Source organism: Theropithecus gelada, chromosome 11 (genome assembly GCF_003255815.1).
Source record: "Theropithecus gelada isolate Dixy chromosome 11, Tgel_1.0, whole genome shotgun sequence".
Lineage (NCBI taxonomy): Eukaryota > Metazoa > Chordata > Mammalia > Primates > Cercopithecidae > Theropithecus > Theropithecus gelada.
The window spans coordinates 29,591,827-29,610,785 of NC_037679.1; the positions used below are offsets into that span (position 1 = coordinate 29,591,827).

The 18,959-nt window shown below is 36.4% G+C and overlaps 2 protein-coding genes across 5 annotated transcripts in view; both read right to left on the bottom strand.

The window, feature by feature from the left end:
• The window catches only part of PTPRB (protein tyrosine phosphatase, receptor type B), a 122,192-nt gene extending 108,164 nt beyond the window's left edge, over positions 1-14,028 (bottom strand). The window contains exons 1-2 of the mRNA XM_025403262.1: positions 13,928-14,028; positions 12,261-12,656 (exon numbers count right to left, since the gene is read on the bottom strand). Of these exons, the coding sequence (XP_025259047.1) occupies positions 12,261-12,656; positions 13,928-13,982 (451 nt within the window). The 5' untranslated portion in view covers positions 13,983-14,028. The remainder of the gene's footprint in view (positions 1-12,260; positions 12,657-13,927) is intronic.
• Positions 14,029-14,668: 640 nt separating this feature from the next.
• Positions 14,669-18,959, bottom strand: part of PTPRR (protein tyrosine phosphatase, receptor type R) — a 285,083-nt gene continuing 280,792 nt past the window's right edge. For all 4 annotated transcript variants that reach the window (XM_025403508.1, XM_025403509.1, XM_025403510.1 and 1 more), the window contains one exon: positions 14,669-15,885. In XM_025403508.1, the coding sequence (XP_025259293.1) occupies positions 15,792-15,885 (94 nt within the window). In that variant the 3' untranslated portion in view covers positions 14,669-15,791. The remainder of the gene's footprint in view (positions 15,886-18,959) is intronic.

Below are 18,959 nucleotides of genomic sequence, written 5' to 3' on the forward strand. Positions count from 1 at the left end.
AATTTATAGCTTTGTTTTGCAAGGCTGAATTGCCCATATTAAAAAGAAATTGGTTCATGAATCAGGTTCACTTAGCCTTACTTTTAAAATGTGCTCTCCATCTCTTGGGGATCTTGCTAATGTGCAAATTCTGATGCACTAGAGATGGTCAGAGCCAGTATTAAGGTCTCAGGTGATGCTGATGTTGCTGGTTTTGGGGCTGCACTGTGTAGCAAGACCCTAGAGCACACTTGAAGCACTGAGAAGTTCTGTAAATTATGGTCTGATGTGGTGTGTTCAGATGTTTCCATCAACTCCATAGTGCACTAGAGTCTTATGGGATACAAAACCCCACAAAACCTTGTATAATCAGATAAACATACCTTTGAAGAGTTTCTGGCTAAAAGACTGGGAGAACGAGGATTTTATTTTTCACTACTCATTTATTGGTTATTTATTCAAACAACTGTTTATTAAACAACTACTATGTGCCAGGTGAGGGCTCTTAAAGAAGCTATTTATCATCCTATTTCCCTGTTCTGGTCTGCCTTACCTACCCCTCTTTTGAGTCTCATTCCTTTCCATTCCAATCTCAACTGATTAGTGTATTTCATATAATAATATATGTAAAAAAGAGGGAAATGAGGGCACAAAAGGAGGATTAAGATGGAAAAGGTATTTTTATAATTTATCAAGATATAAATATCAGCCGTTCTTCTAAAAGTTAATAAAATGATCTTGGCTATAAAGCATCCTTTCCTTGAGATGCAAAGGAGTGTGCAAAGTACTGTGTATATAAGGGTGATAGATTTAGCAAATAAAAATACATCGTGTCCAGTTAAATTATAATTTTAGATAAATAGCCAACCAATTTTTAGTATAATTTGGTATGTTTAGTGTATCCCAAATATACAATAATACAAAGATAACATACTGTGTATTAGTAATATACTAAAGATTGTTATTTATCTGATATTCAAATGTAACCGAGTGTGAGTATATTATCTGGCAGTCCTACTTGTACATCTACTAGATCTCAACTTTGATAGATTTTTGGACATTCCCCTTAGTTTCTGTTTGTTTTTGCCTTTCTAAATCTTGTGCCACTATTACTGCTTTGGTGCTCAGGTTAGCCACTCTGGACATAGATCAGATTTATTCAGCCTTGGGGTGTTTCCTACATGACAAACTCAATTATACTATTAGTGAGATTCCTTTACAACACACTCCAAGAAACAGTCTTAATTCTGCAGTCTTGCTTGAGTTAGGTGCTTGAATGTTCCCTTAAGTAGACGTTTGTCTATTGTAGGGATGTAAAAATTTCTGTGTATGGAGATTAGCATTTTGATTGTTTTCAGCTTTGGTTGATCCTGATCCTCTGAGTTGACTGCTACATATGACGATTTTAGCTCTTAGACCCTCAAAAAAAATTTAACCATGGGGTTAGGACAAAAACAAGTTTCTAAATACCTAGCATGTAATTACATGTTTTAGTATGTCAACCCACACTTACTCTTCTTCACTAAGGAGCTGTTGGTAAGTTTTTATCCTAAGAGCTTTTTAAAAAATTAGTCAGCTTACATAATTCAGTGGATGAAACTGGAGTTTCCCAAAAATAGATAAATTTTCAAAACACTCTTGAAATTTCTCTGCAAATAACATAGGTTATTACCAATGCACGTAGCTTTGGACTATCTTGTGGAAAAAGTTTCAGTCTTCTGTCATTATCTTTAATTAACCTTCTAAATATATTTTTAAAACATCCCATACCAAACAAGTTCATTTTCCATTTTAGACCACCACTTTTTTCCCAAAGAAAGAAACGACAGAATATTCAGGTCCAGAACCCTTTCATTCTGTGTCTGTGTTTTTAACTTGTGCTATTTAAGAAGCAAGAAAGAAGATTTAGTCTTAACATTCAACTTACAAGTTTTGTCAAATTTAAAGCAGTGGTTTGCAAACTTAGGTAGGCATCAGAATCACGTTTGGAGCTTGTTAGAATATTGAAGCCTTGGTCCTCCCCCCGGAAAGTGCGATTTAGCAGACTTAGTGTGGGACCTGAAACCTGCTTTTCTAACAAGTTTCTCAGGTGATTCCTAATATACGTGTACATACGGTTTTAGTTATATACGTAATATGAACCAAAAATAAATTTGAATCATTTATGTGGTTACTGAAGGATTGTAAAATGGATGGAAAGAAAGAAAATCCATTATAGAAATATATAAGACCATCAAATTAAGTTTATTTTATCTCCTGAACTCTGTTGAAATAGGTGCTATGAAATTTCACTTGAAAATAGTAGATCTTTGGATAGTTTGGTATCCATGAATTCTCTGGGTGTTCTTTAAAAATGTATATTCATTTCACAGTTCATGAAATAGCAAGATGTTTTGACAAACGCAAGGAAAACTTCTTATACAATGGAACAATATGTGAAAGCTATTTTTGAAAGCTTTATTGTACCATTGTTACTACATTGTTTCCCTACTATAACAATTTCTACTATACAATTTCTCCCAGAACACAATTCAAGGTAAGGTCGACCATTCTTGGCCAATCTAAAAAGTTTTAGCATTCAAGTTGCATATAGCTCTTTTTATAGGGTACTATTAGCTTACAAAGTGATTTGTAATGGCTGCATAGTATCAAGACCATCTTTCAAATTTATTTTTAAAAGAGCAATGTGTATTTTATCTTACAAATTAATATATGACTCAGAAATAATACTAGAAATACAATTTCTATAATGATAATAAAGATAATATATTGTGTAAGTTTCCCTTCTTTAAATGATACAAATAACTTTTAAGCATGTCAAAAACAAAATAACTTGAATGAAACTCATTTTTGAAATAGAAGAACTTAACTATACTGGTACTTTCTGTTCTGTAGGAAGATGCCAAATATAAAAATTTGAAATTTTAAAAATGCCAAATTACTCGCTTTTTTAAAAGTGAGTAAATCATCTGGAAAAGAGATAACAAATGAAACAGGAGATACTTTAGAAAAGGATGGTATCTATCCTATCTATCTATCTATCTATCTATCTATCTAGTTGGCTCTTTGAATCTGCGGTTCCTCCTCGGTGGATTCAATCAATTGCAGATAAAAAATATTAGGAAAAAAAATGGATTGTTGCATCTGTACTGAACAGGTACAGACATTTTTTCCTTGTCATTATTCGCTAAGCAATACAACAACTATTTATATTTACATTGTGTTAGGTGTTATTAGTAATCTAGAGATAACTTAAAGTATATAGGAGAACGTGTGTATATGTAAACACTACATCATTTTATATAAGGAATTTGAGCATCCTTGGATTTTGATGCCTGCAGGAGGTGCTGGAACCCACCCCCTATATTACTAAGAGATGACTGCACATACACACACACACACACACACACGTGTGTGTGCATTAAATAAGGTTTGACTGGAATAGATGGGAACGATAATGGACTAAATAATTATCTGAAAGGGTTAAAAGAATAATTAACATTTCAGAAAATATAATTAGTGAAATAAAGAGTACACCTAAAAATACATACCTAAATTACTTTTAAAAGACCCATGATTAGAAAGAAAGTAAAATTAATAAATGGAAATTGATACCAAGACATAGCATAGTAAAACACTAAAGCATAGCACAGGGAAAAATTAGATGAAAAAAATGGAAAGGCTAACTAAAGCAAAGAAATATGTTTCAATAGCCAACTATTACTCAACAATTCTACCACGTGTTGCATTATGAAGATGTGCTTCTTTTACCTGATACCCCATGTTTCCTTTAGGAGAAAAGACTGAAATAGTAGGGTGGAAGTAAGGCATACTGGGTGGAGGAGGAAGAGTGGCTCCAAAGTTCAGGGCTATCAGGCTATAAGGAGAGAGGTGTCAAACCTGAGACTAAACAGAGTCAGGGAAAGGGGAGCTGGAAAGGGGAGGATAACTTGGCATGCGCAAGACTGACTTGTCCATTAGACACAACAGGCACAGTGATTAGGGCCCAGGATAATTTTAGGGCAACACAATGATTTAATTTGTTTGAAAATAAAACAGAAACTTTAGAGTCAAAGAAAATGTTTTAACTTTTTCATAGATCAGGAAAAATGAGAATTTTAGGCTACATGAAAATCTATTATTTTACTTTTCTTTTTTTCAGTAGGGGAAAGGGACCACAAAGGCAAAAGAACCCAGGGCCCATGAGAGTTATATATAGCCCTGTGTGTGCCCTGATAAGTTCAGTGATTTGTCACAGGTTGAATATGGTTGGGGAATGCTGGATGCTATACCTGCTATCTTCAGTGATCACATAAATCATATATCAATAATCACTGATAACATTATTTTCAGACATTATATTTAAAAGTGGTCCACTACAAGGCCCATGTTGCTACAATGATGCAAGAAGAAAAACCCTAAAATGACTGTGACAGCCAATTTAGTCCAAGTAGGGTTTCTATACACAAAAGGCACTTTCTGTTTTGCTTTGTTTTTCCCCACAAGTACTTCTGCCAGCCATTAAAGCCAACAACTTCTATGAAAACTTTTTTCCCAAGGGTGTATATGATTGCTTATCTTTTACAATGTTCACACATTTTATTCCCTCTCCCAAATCACTACAACTAAGCAATTACTTTAACTAGCAGTTATATCGAGCCTGCCAACAATATGGTTTAGTTCATCAGCAAAATCTCTTTTAGGGATTTCACCGGCTCAGCCATATCAGGGACACTTGAAAATTTGCCTACAAATATTTGTCTGCTTTCCAGTGCTGCCCTTGAAATTAAAAAAGAAAATTCCTGCCCTCAGATAAAGATGTGATTTGAATGAATAAATCTGAATTGAATGGTGAATAAATGCTGATTGGTTGGCTGACATTCTGTATTTAGTGTTACTTTCTTCACAGTATGAAATGTCTGAGTGAAAAATAACAATTTTAGACAATTGGCTAGTTTTTTTATAAATGTAAGGAGACTTGACATTCCTTCAAAAAGTTATCTGAACCATGGATAGAGTTCTGCACCCTTCAACTGAAAGTCCTCAAACGACATAGACATGGCCTATCTGCCAATGGATTTGCGTGAATGTTTTTGAAACCAGTTTCAGGTTTATAATGTTTTAATTTTCCCCTGGCAAGGAATATTTGCTTAGATCAAGTAGCAAACCAGTAATTTCCTTTGAGTAAATTTCCCTGTTTCCTTACAGATGTGAAGGCCAAGGCATGAGAAATTTTCCCCATCTAATAGATTCATAAAACTTCATTAATTGGACCACTGTAACCTTTGTTGTCTGCTTCGGGCCAGTACTATTTCTTGCTGGAATAGATGCAACTGTAACTTTTTTTTCTTTTAGAGATAGGGTCTCGCTGTGTTGCCCAGGTTGGTCTTGAACTCCTGGCATCAAGCAATCCTCCCACCTCGGCCTCCCAGAGTGCTGGGGTTACAGGCATGACCCACTGTGCCTGGTCAACTGTAACATTTGATTGCTTGGTGAGTTTAAAAATTATACTTGGATTGCACAGAAGACAAAAGCAATAATTTATGATGCCATACACTAACTATTCACGGCATTCCTGAAAGTAATCCTGAAAGCTTTATTATTCCTTTTCCGTTTACTGTTTGATATTAAACACTTTGCACAAAGTTGAAACATTTATTAATACAATTAGGAAGAAGAAGTAGTTAGTAATAATGGTGATAGCTAAACTATTAATATGATAAACTCTTGTGTGCTCCCAAAAGACTGTTTAAAAATATGCAACTTTAAAAATTACACTTGAAACATTTTTTTTTAAGAATGAATGCTTAGCCCTCAGCAAATGTAAAGAACAGAAATCACAACAAACTGTCTCTCAGACCATAGTGCAATCAAATTAAGACTCGGGATTAAGAAACTCACTCAAAACCGCACAGCTACATGGAAACTAAACAACCTGCTCCTGAATGACTACTGGGTAAATAACAAAATGAAGGTAGAAATAAAGATGTTCTTTGAAACCAATGAGAACAAAGACACAATGTACAGAATCTCTGGGACACATTTAAAGCAGCGTGTAGAGGGAAATGTATAGCACTAAATGCCCACAAGAGAAAGCTGGAAAGATCTAAAATTGACAACCTAACATCACAATTAAAAGAACTAGAGAAACAACAGCAAACAAATTCAAAAGCAGAAGGCAAGAAATAACTAAGATTAGAGCAGAACTGAAGGAGATAGAGACACAAAAAACCCTTCAAAAAATCAATGAATCCAGGAGCTGTTTTTCTGAAAAGATCAACAAAATAGATAGACCGCTAGCAACACTAATGAAGAAGAAAAGAGAGAAGAATAAAATAGACACAATTAAAAGTGATAAAGGGGATATCACCACTGACCCCACAGAAATACAAACTACCATCAGAGAATACTATAAACACCTCTATGCAAATAAAACAGAAAATCTAGAAGAAATGGATACATTTCTGGATGCATAATGTGTCCAAGACTAAACCAGGAAAAAGTGGAATCTCTGAATAGACCAATAACAGGTTCTGAAATTGAGGCAATAATTAATTGCCTACCAACCAAAAACAGTCCAGGACCAGACGGATTCACAGCTGAATTCTACCAGAGGGACAAGGAGGAGCTTGTACCATTCCTTCTGAAACTATTTTAATCAATAGAAAAAGAGGGAATCCTCCCTAATTCATTTTATGAGGCCAGCATCATTCTGATACCAAAGCCTGGCAGAAACACAACAAAAAAAGAGAATTTTAGACCAACATCCCTGATGAACATCGAGGCAAAAATCCTCAATAAAATACTGGCAAACCGAATCGAGCAGCATATCAAAAAGCTTATCCACCATGACCAAGTCCTCTTCATCCCTGGGATGCAAGGCTGGTTCAACATATACAAATCAATAAACGTAATCCAGCATATAAACAGAACCAATGACAAAAACCACATGATTATCTCAATAGATGCAGAAAAGGCCTTCGACAAAATTCAACAGCCCTTCATGCTAAAAATTCTCAATAAACTAGGTATTGATGGAACATATCTCAAAATAATAAGAGCTATTTATGACAAACCCACAGCCAATATCATACTGAATGGAAGTATTCCCTTTGAAAACCAGCATAAGACAAGGATGCCCTCTCTCACCACTCCTGTTCAACATAGTGTTGGGAGTTCTGGTCAGGGCAATCAGGCAAGAGAAAGAAATAAAGGGTATTCAATTAGGAAAAAAGGAAGTCAAATTGTCCCTGTTTGCAGATTACATGATTGTATATTTAGAAAACCCCATAGTCTCAGCTTTGGGCTAAGATTTTGGATCTCCTTAAGCTATTAAGCAATTTCAGCGAAGTCTCAGGATACAAAATCAATGTGCAAAAATCACAAGCATTCCTATATACCAATAACAAACAGAGAGCCAAATCATGAGTGAACTCCCATTCACAATTGCTTCAAAGAGAATAAAATACCTAGGAATCCAACTTACAAGGGATGTGAAGGACCTCTTCAAGGAGAACTACAAACCACTGCTCAATGAAATAGAAGAAGATACAAACAAATGGAAGAACATTTCATGATCATGGATAGGAAGAATCGATATTGTGAAAATGGCCATACTGCCCAAGGTAATTTATAGATTCAATGCCATACCCATCAAGCTACCAATGACTTTCTTCACAGAATTGGAAAAAATTACTTTAAAGTTCATATGGAACCAAAAAAGAGCCCGCATTGCCAAGACAATCCTAAGCCAAAAGAACAAAGCTGGAGGCATCACGCTACCTGACTTCACACTATATGACAAGACTACAGTAACCAAAACAGCATGGTACTGGTACCAAAACAGAGATATAGACCAATGGAACAGAACAGAGGCCTCAGAAATAACACCACACATCTACAGCAATCTGAAATTTGACAAACCTGACAAAAACAAGAAATGGGGAAAGGATTCCCTATTTAATAAAAGGTGCTGGGAAAAACTGGCTAGCCATATGTAGAAAGCTGAAACTGGATCCCTTCCTTACACCTTATACAAAAATTGATTCAAGATGGATTAAAGACTTAAATGTTAGACCTAAAACCATAAAAACCCTAGAACAAAACCTAGGCAATACCATTCAGGACATAGGCATGGACAAAGACTTCATGACTAAAACACCAAAAGCAATGGCAACGAAGGCCAAAATAGACAAATGGCATCTAATTAAACTAAAGAGCTTCTGCACAGCAGAAGAAACTACCATCAAAGTGAACAGGCAACCTACAGAATGGGAGAAAATTTTTTCAATCTACCCATCTGACAAAGGGGTAATATCCAGAATCCACAAAGAACTTAAACAAATTTACAAGAAAAAAACAAACAACTGCATCAAAAAGTGGGCAAAGGATATGAACAGACACTTCTCAAAAGAAGACATTTATGCAGCCAACAGACACATGAAAAAATGCTCAACATCACTGGTCATCAGAGAAATGCCAATCAAAACCACAATTAGATACCATCTCATGCCAGTTAGAATGGCAATCATTAAAAAGTCAGAAAACAACAGATGCCGGAGAGGATGTGGAGAAATAGGAATGCTTTTACACTGTTGATGGTAGTGTAAATTAGTTCAACCATTGTGGAAGACAGTCTGGCGATTCCTCAAGGATCTAGAACTAGAAATACCATTTGAACCATCCATCCCATCACTGGGTATATAGCCAAAGGATTATAAATTATGCTACTATAAAGACACATGCACATGTGTTTATTGCGGCACTATTCACAATAGCAAAGACTTGGAATCAATCCAAATGTCCATCAATGATAGACTGGATTAAGAAAATGTGGCACATATACACCATGGAATACTATGCAACCATAAAAAATGATGAGTTCATGTCCTTTGCAGGGACATGGATGAAGCTAGAAACCATCATTCTCAGCAAACTATCGCAAGAACAGAAAACCAAACATCACATGTACCACTTATAGGTGGGAATTGAACAACAAGAACACTTGGACACAGGGCAGGGAACGTCACACACCGGGGCCTGTTGAGGGAGGGGGACTCGGGGAGGGATAGCACTGAGAGAAATGCCTAGTGTAAATGACGACTTGATGGGTGCAGCCAACCAACATGACACATGTATACCTATGTAACAAACCTGCACGTCGTGCACATGTACGCTAGAACTTAAAGTATAATTTTTTTAAAAAAAGAATGAGTGCTTAATGTGACATACTGGCAAGGACATATATTGGAAAGAAAAGTACTTTCTTCTCTCTATATTCTGTTGCAATTATCTATTTATTTACTTATCTGATTTCCCCATTACTCTAAGGAATAAGACATATTTAATGATTTTCAACCTTGGCTGCACATCAGAATCACCTAGAAAGTACTTTAAAAATACAATACCTGATTTAGTCAGCTTAGAGGTTTTGTACTCCAGTATTAGTTAAAAGCTTCCATGTGAGTCTAATATGCAGCTTGGGTTAAAAATACCTAGTGGAGGGTACCTTAGTACTAGCACAAGCTCTGGCACATAGTAGGTGTTAAATAAATATTACCTGGAAACTTGAATACAATCATTAATGTGTCTTTTATGAAACAAATATGAAACATGTGGTTTAGATTTTTACCTTCATAGGTCTGCTTTCTTTTAGTGAAGAACACACAAAAAAATTCACATCCCATGGATGAACAACACATGTATTTGTGCTGCTTTAGATTATAATACTTAGTTATCAACTTAAACAATGATTTGGAATCATTCATTGCAAACATATGAATGCATTTCGGTTAATTTTTCACAGTAGCTACTCTAGCAAGTCAGTGAGCTTTCATGATATAGGTCTACAAGTATCATTCTTAATCTTTTATCAGGGCTGGGCATGGTGATTCACGCCTGTAATCCCAGTACTTTGGGAGGCTGAGGTGGGAGGATCACTTGAGCCCAAGAGTTGGAGGTTACAGTGAGCTATGTTCACATCATGGCTCTCCTGTCTGGACAACAGAGCAAGACTTTGTTTCTAAAAACAAAAACCAAAAAACAAAAAAACCCCATAATGCCATTTAAGATGGAGCAGAAAAATGTATCTGTTAGCTTATAATTGTGTTAAAGCAAAAGTATGTGTTATACTTATGTATACACAAATATAGAGGTGTTTTTGTACCACAATTGTGCAAATTTTAACTTCTGCTTTTTCTAGAAATTTATTTCTTTCCCCAACACATATTATCAGGCATTTTTTTGAATATAGCATTGTTCAGTGATTAATTGCAAATGGCTTATTCTAGGTACCTTATTTTTGAAGTCCATTACTAGACATTTGTATGAGGGTCATAGGAGGTAGTTTTTCTGTGAATTATCTTTTATCTTGAATAACTCACCACTGAGTCCATATCTACTTTTTTTAAAAGTTCCAACTAAGTAATCTTATGTTAGATAAGGTTTGATTGTGCTTTGGGGATGAATCTCACTTCTTGTGAAGATTACAAATGGAATGGTTATATTCCAAATGGAATATTTGTAATGTTCCATTACACTGGATATTACAAATGGAATAGTTATAATGTTTCTATATTATTTAGGAGAGGCCTTGATAGATGAATCACAGGAAAGGTATTGTACAAATTGGTGCTATATGCTGAATATTTTCTGATAAAGTTGAATTTTCTAATTGGTTTTTTATCTTATTCTCATAAGCAGAAATGATATAAGAATAGAAACTATAACTCTCAACCTTTATTGTAACAAAGCATACAGCTTATTGTAGAAAAGCGTAACACGTTCAACTGGTATCTAGTTAAATGCTTGTTTTAACTTACAGAATGAATGAGAAAAAATTGTTCAAAGTTACCATGGTGGAAAAACTAATATAAGCCTCAAAAATCAATACCTAATGAAAAGACTTAACAATACAGTGGATGCTGATCTCATATTTGATTATGGATCAAAATTTTCTGGTGATTAATAAATATCAAGTATTATGCACAAATCCAGATTTCCTGAAACAGAATCTTGGAGGTGGTTGTAGAGGAAAAAATGGTGGGAAAGAATCCTGGGAATGTGTATTTTTTTTATCTGTATTTTTAGTTCTGGGGTACATGTGCAGGGTGTGCAGGTTTGTTACATAGGTAAACGTGTGCCGTGGTGCTTTGTTGCACCTATCAACCCATCACCTAGGAATTAAGCCCAGCATGTATTAGCTACAGGAATGTGTATTTTTAGTAAGCCCTCCCTTTTCTACCCCACGTGATTCTTACGGAAGCCATGGGGCAAGCCTGCGGTCAAGCATTTGAGAATCTCTGGTATAGTGAAATGTACACTGAACAAAGAGTTAAAAATCTTAGGCTCTAATCATAGATCTGGGACAAATTACTTAACCCTGACAAATTTGTCTTCTTAGTGAGGCGCTTCATTTCTTAATAACTTTTCCCATATTTTGTAAGGTCCATTGTTGCCTAATATATTGTGATTCATCAGTTTTATCTTTCATGACTTCCTAAAGCAAACCTCTTACAGAGGAGTAAATACACAATAACATGATTAACTTCAAGAGAAGATTAAACTGCCTATATATTCCACAAGAAAAATTCCTAGCTCAGGACTGAACTGTGTCCTGCACCAGGAGCTCACGCATGTATATAGCATGTTTTTACCTGTGTCCATTATCTGGGTTATATCCATTAATGGTCAATAAATTAGAAAAATCTATGGCTTCCCATTGATTCTTAACATTTCAAAAGCATGTTACCACCAACAGATATCTACCCCTAAACATCAATACAAGAGATTTGCAAAAACACGTCTATCTTCCAGTCTTATCAAGCACCATTCTGATGTTCTAATAATTTCTTATAATCAGCAAATAGAAGTGTCTGTCAATAAAATCTAATAATTTCCTGATTACTGACTTTAGTCATTACATATATATGCTGTGTATATGCCTAGATCCATATTCCTACCTCTAACAGTGCTTAACCATATTATCTGGCAGAGAAGAGAGGCTCATGAAATATCTGTGGAATTAATAAAAGCAGCAAGACAAGAAGGGAAGGAAGAACAAGCAACAGAAAAAGTTGGGCTTATTTTAATGAGGGTAATGAAGTCTTCCATCATTGGGCACTTCACCATCTACCTCCATTAGCTTATGAATCTTCCATAGGAAATATGTTGGGGCATGTGGACTTCCCTTAAATGTAGAAAAACAAAACAAAACAAAACAAAAAAACCCAAGATATTTAGTAGAAAGACTTTCAGGATTCGTTCTGAAAGGAATAGCTCACCTTTCTTTAAACAGAGGCTTTCATTGACCAGTTTTCCCTTCTTGTTGACGTCTATTTTCATCCAGCTATGGAGGTATTTCCTGGCCTTCTTGACCACTACTCTGGAGCCTTGTTTCTGGAGAAAGAGAGATGTATTTTCCACCTCAAGGAAGCCTTCCTGATCATAGCAGGTCCATCGGGGTGCCTGGGAACACCGGTCCAAGATGGCTGAGCGGGAGGGGCCACGAGAGGAGTTGGAGATGGCCAAGCATAGTGCAGATTTAACATGAAGGAGCTTTTCATCCTCAGTCCATGTCCACTGCTGGTTCTGGATGGTCCTATTGCATGAGCCCACGACCACTTTCTCATTTTTGAAAAGACACTGTTGTTTCTGGACATGGACAATCTGAAACCCTTCTGGAAGATGAAAAGCTCATAAAGCACTAGGTAGCAAATTATGAGGCCCATTAGAAAACGGAAGAACCCACCCACAAATGAGCTGAATAAAATCACTAGTTTTACTTATATTTTGTTATTGCTATCATTTCAAGTGAATATTCTCATATTTAACACGTGATTTAAAATTCCAAAGCTGACGATGTAAAATGTCAACATGTCACACTTAACGCCCCATCTTTTTTTTTTTTTTAAATTTTCACATGCTTTAGGGGACAAAAACACACCTCTTATTGGAAAATGAAAGGAAGCTTGGAAAGAAACAGAATCATCCAAAGTATACAGTATATTTTAGCCCAATTAGTTAGATATTCTGAAGTTACGAAACGCTCAGTTCCCTTTTTAAACATTTGACATATTCGATATAACCTTCTTCCCCTACCTTAAAAAGGTACCCCCTTTTCCAGTCTTTAAATTCACATTGCAGTATTTGTATACAAATTTCATAGTTTGAATAACAATTTTTAAAAATTGCATACATTTATCAAAAAATAAAACAAATGTTCCCACTTCTCCAAGCACAACCTCCTAGCTAATTGCAGCCCATGAAAGTATTGATTATCACAAACTAAATTTCCTTTAGTCATGGAGAGGAACATTTCTCTATTTTATGACAATATCTACAGTTTTCTCTCAAATACTAATAGATCTTTTAAAAATCATCATTTTCCGATGTAAGAAAATTAAACATCCAATTGCTAAACATCAGTATTAAAATGCAAGATATTCTGGCTCAGAAACAATTTTCAATGAGGTTTTACTTAAATTGCCCAGCTCGTTCATGAAAATGTTCAGCCTTGCCAAATGACAACTTCCAAATAAAACACACTACATTTCGTCACCCACTTTAATCATATTTCTTCCATTTTCTTTCTTTAACACAAAAGAAAATAAAACTATAACCGGGTTGGAAAAAGGCTTGGGGAAAGCCACAGACTGTTACATAACATAGACTTTTCCTTGGGGTTCTTTATGCTCTGCTCTAAATGTATCATTTCAGGGGCTGCCTCAAGCATTGGAGGATGAGAGGAGAGCATTTATTTTCCTTTGGAGAGAAATCTCAACAGTGTGGGCATAGCTGGCTCCTTTTATTCCCGCTTTTCATCGTCTTTGGCTAAACTGCCATGGAGACCTGGCCCCTTCCACCTCATTTTAGACACTTTTCAAAGACCAGAGACTCCTTGGCTAGATCTGGAAGAAATGCCTCAGGAAACTGAGGCAGACTCACTCACCTGAGTTCCTGAAGATCAAGCAGGTAAGAATCACCATGTAAAATTCAGCCTCCATTTTCCACTTAGCAACTGTTCATGCTTCGCTTGGGGAAAAAAAAAAATTCTCCCAGATAAGAGAAGCAAAGACTAGGAAGGAAATGTGCCTTCATGGTGGGGGGAAAAGTCAGTGACGAGCACTTCCTCCTATTGAATTGTTTGGGGAAGTTTTACACCAGTGTCCTTCTGTCTGTTTCCTTAGAAAGAAGGGATTATGATTACCTCTCTTTTTTTTTATGTAGAAAATATTCCAGCCTTCAAGAGCAGAGTAAATCTCATTAAGACCTTACCTACCTTTCCTTTGGCGTGTGACTACTTCTTAACCTCAAGAAGAAAGAAAGGAATTGTAATCTTAGATAATTGAATGTTCCTGAAACATTACATCTCTTCAGGTGATGTGATTCTGCTGAATAAACACAAGCCATGTAATTCATGAGGGTCTATGACAAGTGACATAAAGACATAAACACGTACTGTTTGTATAATGATATGCTGCGAGTCTATTGAGGAAAACCACATAATGATGGCACTTCTAGATCACTATCTCCCAAGTGATGACAATATTACATTTTGAGATCGTCATCTTCACTGGGGAGATGCAGACACTAAAATTAAACCCATCACATTATCTACTTTGGTCTTCCCCAAACAGATGATGGCCTCTTTCCAACTAGGAAAAAAAAAAAAAAAAAGAATATGCTTTACTCAGTGTTTAGTATTAAGAGTTTATTGGCAGTATGAAACAAAGTCAACATTGCTGCATTAAAAATTCATATTTGAGCAGAACAGCTAGTGTTTGCTGAGGGTAGTTATTTGAATTTTTTTTGTCTCTTGAAGGTTGAAACCTTTCAGAAATGTAAGGACATACATGGAAATGTCCTTATAAGGAACCTCCGAAAATGGGACAGGTTATATCATTCCTGAAGGCATATACGTTTTGTTGAGAGAGAGATTCCAGGTAGATTCCAGATAGCATATTCAAAAATCCCTTCTTAGCAAAAGAGTGACACGTAGTTAAAATTTTTGATACTTCATAGTTGCTACAAATTTGTTTTTCCCTTTTAAAGTAAAATGACTCACGATGTAGAAATACAGTGGATAGAGTTCTGGAGCAGAAGCCACCTCTATGACCAATAATAGAGAGTAAATACATATATACCCGATGACAATCATTGTGCTCTGTAATTGTTTGATAGGAGGTACTATAAATACACATTTAATAGGTAATATTATCAAGACACATTTCCATATAAAATAGTTACTGCTTTTGATTTTTGTTTTTCAAAAACAAAGACTTATTTGTTAAAAATCCATTATCAACCACTTGCAACTTTAGCAGCAGGATTCTGGTAACTGAGAAAGGTAATAGCACTTCAAAACAGGAACAGTTTAACAGCTGACAGTCCATTCACAAGACAGATTTTGCAAACATTAAAGCATCTAACACATAATACGAATGTCTTCAGCAGCTCATCCAGTCATCACCTGATGACATTTATTACTGAATATTACATACATACATTCTGTGTGGCAGATAGAGTTCGTACAGACAAAACAAAATCTGCCTTAGGCTGTGTGAGAAACCTATCTTACCTCCATCATCAAAAAACCTTCGAAATAATTTGGGGGATGCTTACAAATGCATTCATATACACAAGGAGCTGGCAATCTTAAATATGTTGCCCAGTCTTCCACAATCCATGCCATACGTTATCTTCAAAGCCTCTCCTTCCCTCCATTGCAGGAAGCTCCTTCTAGAAGCCTTGGGTGGGTAATTTGACTAACCACCCACATCAAGAGATTGATGGTCTGACAAGTCTTCAATGACTCACTGAACAGTCTCTGCTGAAAGTCTGCTCTCATACAGGCACAGAGCATGGTGCACAAATTCATACTGCTCACTGGTTTGCACCATTCCACCTCTGCAAGGAAGAAATCACAAAATAACTTCATTTCGCTAAAATCTTGCAATTTCAAGTAACACAGAGATTACATCCAAGCTAGGGTGTTATGTCAAAGACACATAGAACAGTCGACCTAGTGGTTCTTTTGTTATTCCTCTAACCTGTGTCCAAATGTCTCAACTATCAAAGTGAACATGCTAATGTATATAAAGGGCTTAACACAGTCCCTGGCACCCAGTAGGCATGTGATTAATTTTACTTATGTAACATTACTGGGGAGGTGGTAAGTCTAATGATCAAGTACTTGGATTTGGCATCAGCCAAGGTGAGTTCAAATCCCTCCTCTGTCAATTCTTAGCCGTATGTTCTTGGACAAATTCCTCAAAACCCCTTGCACTTTAGTTTCCTACTCTGTTAAAGCAGGATAGTAAGAGTAAGTACTTTGTAAGGTTGCTGTGAAGGTTAAAGAGATTCAGTGTAGCTGGTGTAGCTGATATTACTTCTGAGCTGCCTCATGATTCATCTCGTGTTAAAATGGTTTATACATTTGGCTTAAAATTGATTGACGGAGACAAACCAAACCAAACTCATCTGCAAAATGTTGCTCTTTCTACAAGTAAAAATAAGTCTACCTTGGAATGGTTTATTTGAATATGTTTTATGGAAGCAACCTTAGCCTTTGGGTGTACTGGGTGTCTAAACACAATAGTGGGCGAGTCCTTAAATGAGTTGGAAAAAGGGAATTGGCTCTGCTCTGGCATTTTACTCTCGGTTATCACCATTATCACTAGCTGCTCAGCACCCTTCTTGTCAATGGATTCATAGAAGGCACTTGGCTTCACGAGAAATAATGGCGCTTCTCCTTATGTTTTTATATACATAATACCTATATCACATTTTCCCCCTTCATAATTATGATCCTTTTTTTGTTTCAGTTTTTGAGACGAGGTCTCCTTAATCGCTTAGGCTGTTGTGCAGTGGCATGATCACAGCTCAGTGCAGCCTCAACTTCCTGGGATCAAGCAAGTCTCCCACCTCAGCCTCTGGAATAGATGGGACTACAGGCACCACCACACCTGGACAATTTTTTGATTGTTTTTTCTTGTAGAGACAAGGTCTCACTATGTTGCCTAGGCTGGTCTCCTGGACTCAAGTGATCCTCTTGTCTCGGGCTCCCAAAGTGATAGAATCACAGGCGTGAACCACGGTGTCTAGCCCTATAATTATGATTTTTTAGCTTGACAAAGTTACAAGACATTAATATGTTACTTACTATTCCTGCTCACTGTATAAAAGCATCACTGTCGGTAACTATTTGAAGTCTTGTAAAGTCTCTGTAACTCTGCAATCATGCAACAAATCTTATCTTTTAGTTTAACTCCATGTTTTAACCAGATTTTTCCAAGTGGCTGTTAGTATCATTCAAAATAACTTTGATTATTTAGGCACTTCAACTTAAAAACAAGATATCTTGTCTCACTGTAACAAGACTTCTAGTTAATGGTAATAATAAAAACTGGGCTTGTATCTATGTTTATTTGTCAACCTATGTCAATTTTAAAGTCAGTAAAACTTCCCTGTTTTAAACAGTGATTCCCCAGGAAAATTAACATGATGTCAAAATGATGTATTTGGCAAAAAATAAAGAGGTAAATTCACAGTTTTTGGTGACAACAACTTATTGACAGAAGTATTTGATTGGTCTTTCTCCCCTAGAACTGTACATTTTGTTGCACTGAAGGCAACCGTCTGGGCAAAGTATTCCTTGGTCAGAAGTGAACAACAGAAATGGCCAGCTGAGAATGTGGTAATGGTTTATCTTCTTAACTGTGTGATGACATCTGGGCTCACCTAAAATCATAGCAGGTGTTCTGAAGATGCTGGCTTGAACTGTGAAGCTTGGGAGACACCACCACAGTAAATATTAGGGTAGCTCCAGGGAGCTGAGAGGTGCCTCCCTTCCTCTGGCATTTGCACAGCTCAGGGCACCATTACTCCCCCTTGAGCTCCAGACAGTATGTGGAAGCTTCTATGTGCTCCACCTCTTAGGCTCTGGTCTGTCAACTTCCTCTCACCATTTACCTCACTTTGAGGCAAGATTTTCCCCTTCTTGTATGTTCTGGTCAGCACTGGTATTTACATATCCAACTGGTGAATGAATGGAGACACAGTTTAGATTTTAATAACTGTTTTGCCCTAAGTGGGTCAGTGGTGTAATTTAATGGTTGGAGTATATTTACTATGACATTCTGTTCACCAAGTCAAGGTTGTTTTAGCCAGTGAAGGTGGCGAAGATGGAGAAACATACTCATTAATTGTGGGCTGGCAATATTCTTGCAGGTCTGAAGGCTTCAGGAAGGTATTATGAAAAATTCTCTTACCCCCCACTTAATTTGGAAAATAAAAATGAAAAAAAAATTGGCATTAGAGGAATCCTTAGAGATCATCTACTCTAGTCACTGAAAATATAGCTTTTTTAGAAATTTTGCAATTTTAGAGGCAGGCTTTCCCAAGGTTGGCAGGAAAACTTTTAAGACATCAACATGAAGCTGCCCCTTTCTAACTTTCACCTCATTGGTCCAACTGAAATAACCCAAAAGAAGTCTTAAGGCTCCACTGTGGTCACACAACAGCTCTCCAAAGGCTGGAAAACAGCCATCAAAGTCTTATAATCTTTTCTTCTTTAGACTAAACATCCTGTGGTCGCTCAGTATTTCTGAACAGCCTGGTTTATCTGTCACTCACCACTCTAGTCTCCCTCTTCTACAGGCTATTTTATCAAATATGACCTTCTTAGAGTGTTGTGTCTCCTCCTGATGAGATCTATGAAGTAGGCTTATTTTCTCCTCCAGCTGTACATTAGAGACCAATAGATTTGTGTTTGCGGGTGCATCAGGTGGTGAGGTCCCTCAGTGCCTACACGGTGTCTGGTGCTCCATAGTATTTTAAGGTATTAACTGATGGTGTAGATTAAATAAAAAGCCAACTGACTTTTTTTGAATGTGGACATTTCAGCTTTCTTCCATCCTGTAATTATGCTACTGAAGTTTTGAGACTAAATGCAAGGCTTTCTATTTATTCTTGTTAATTTC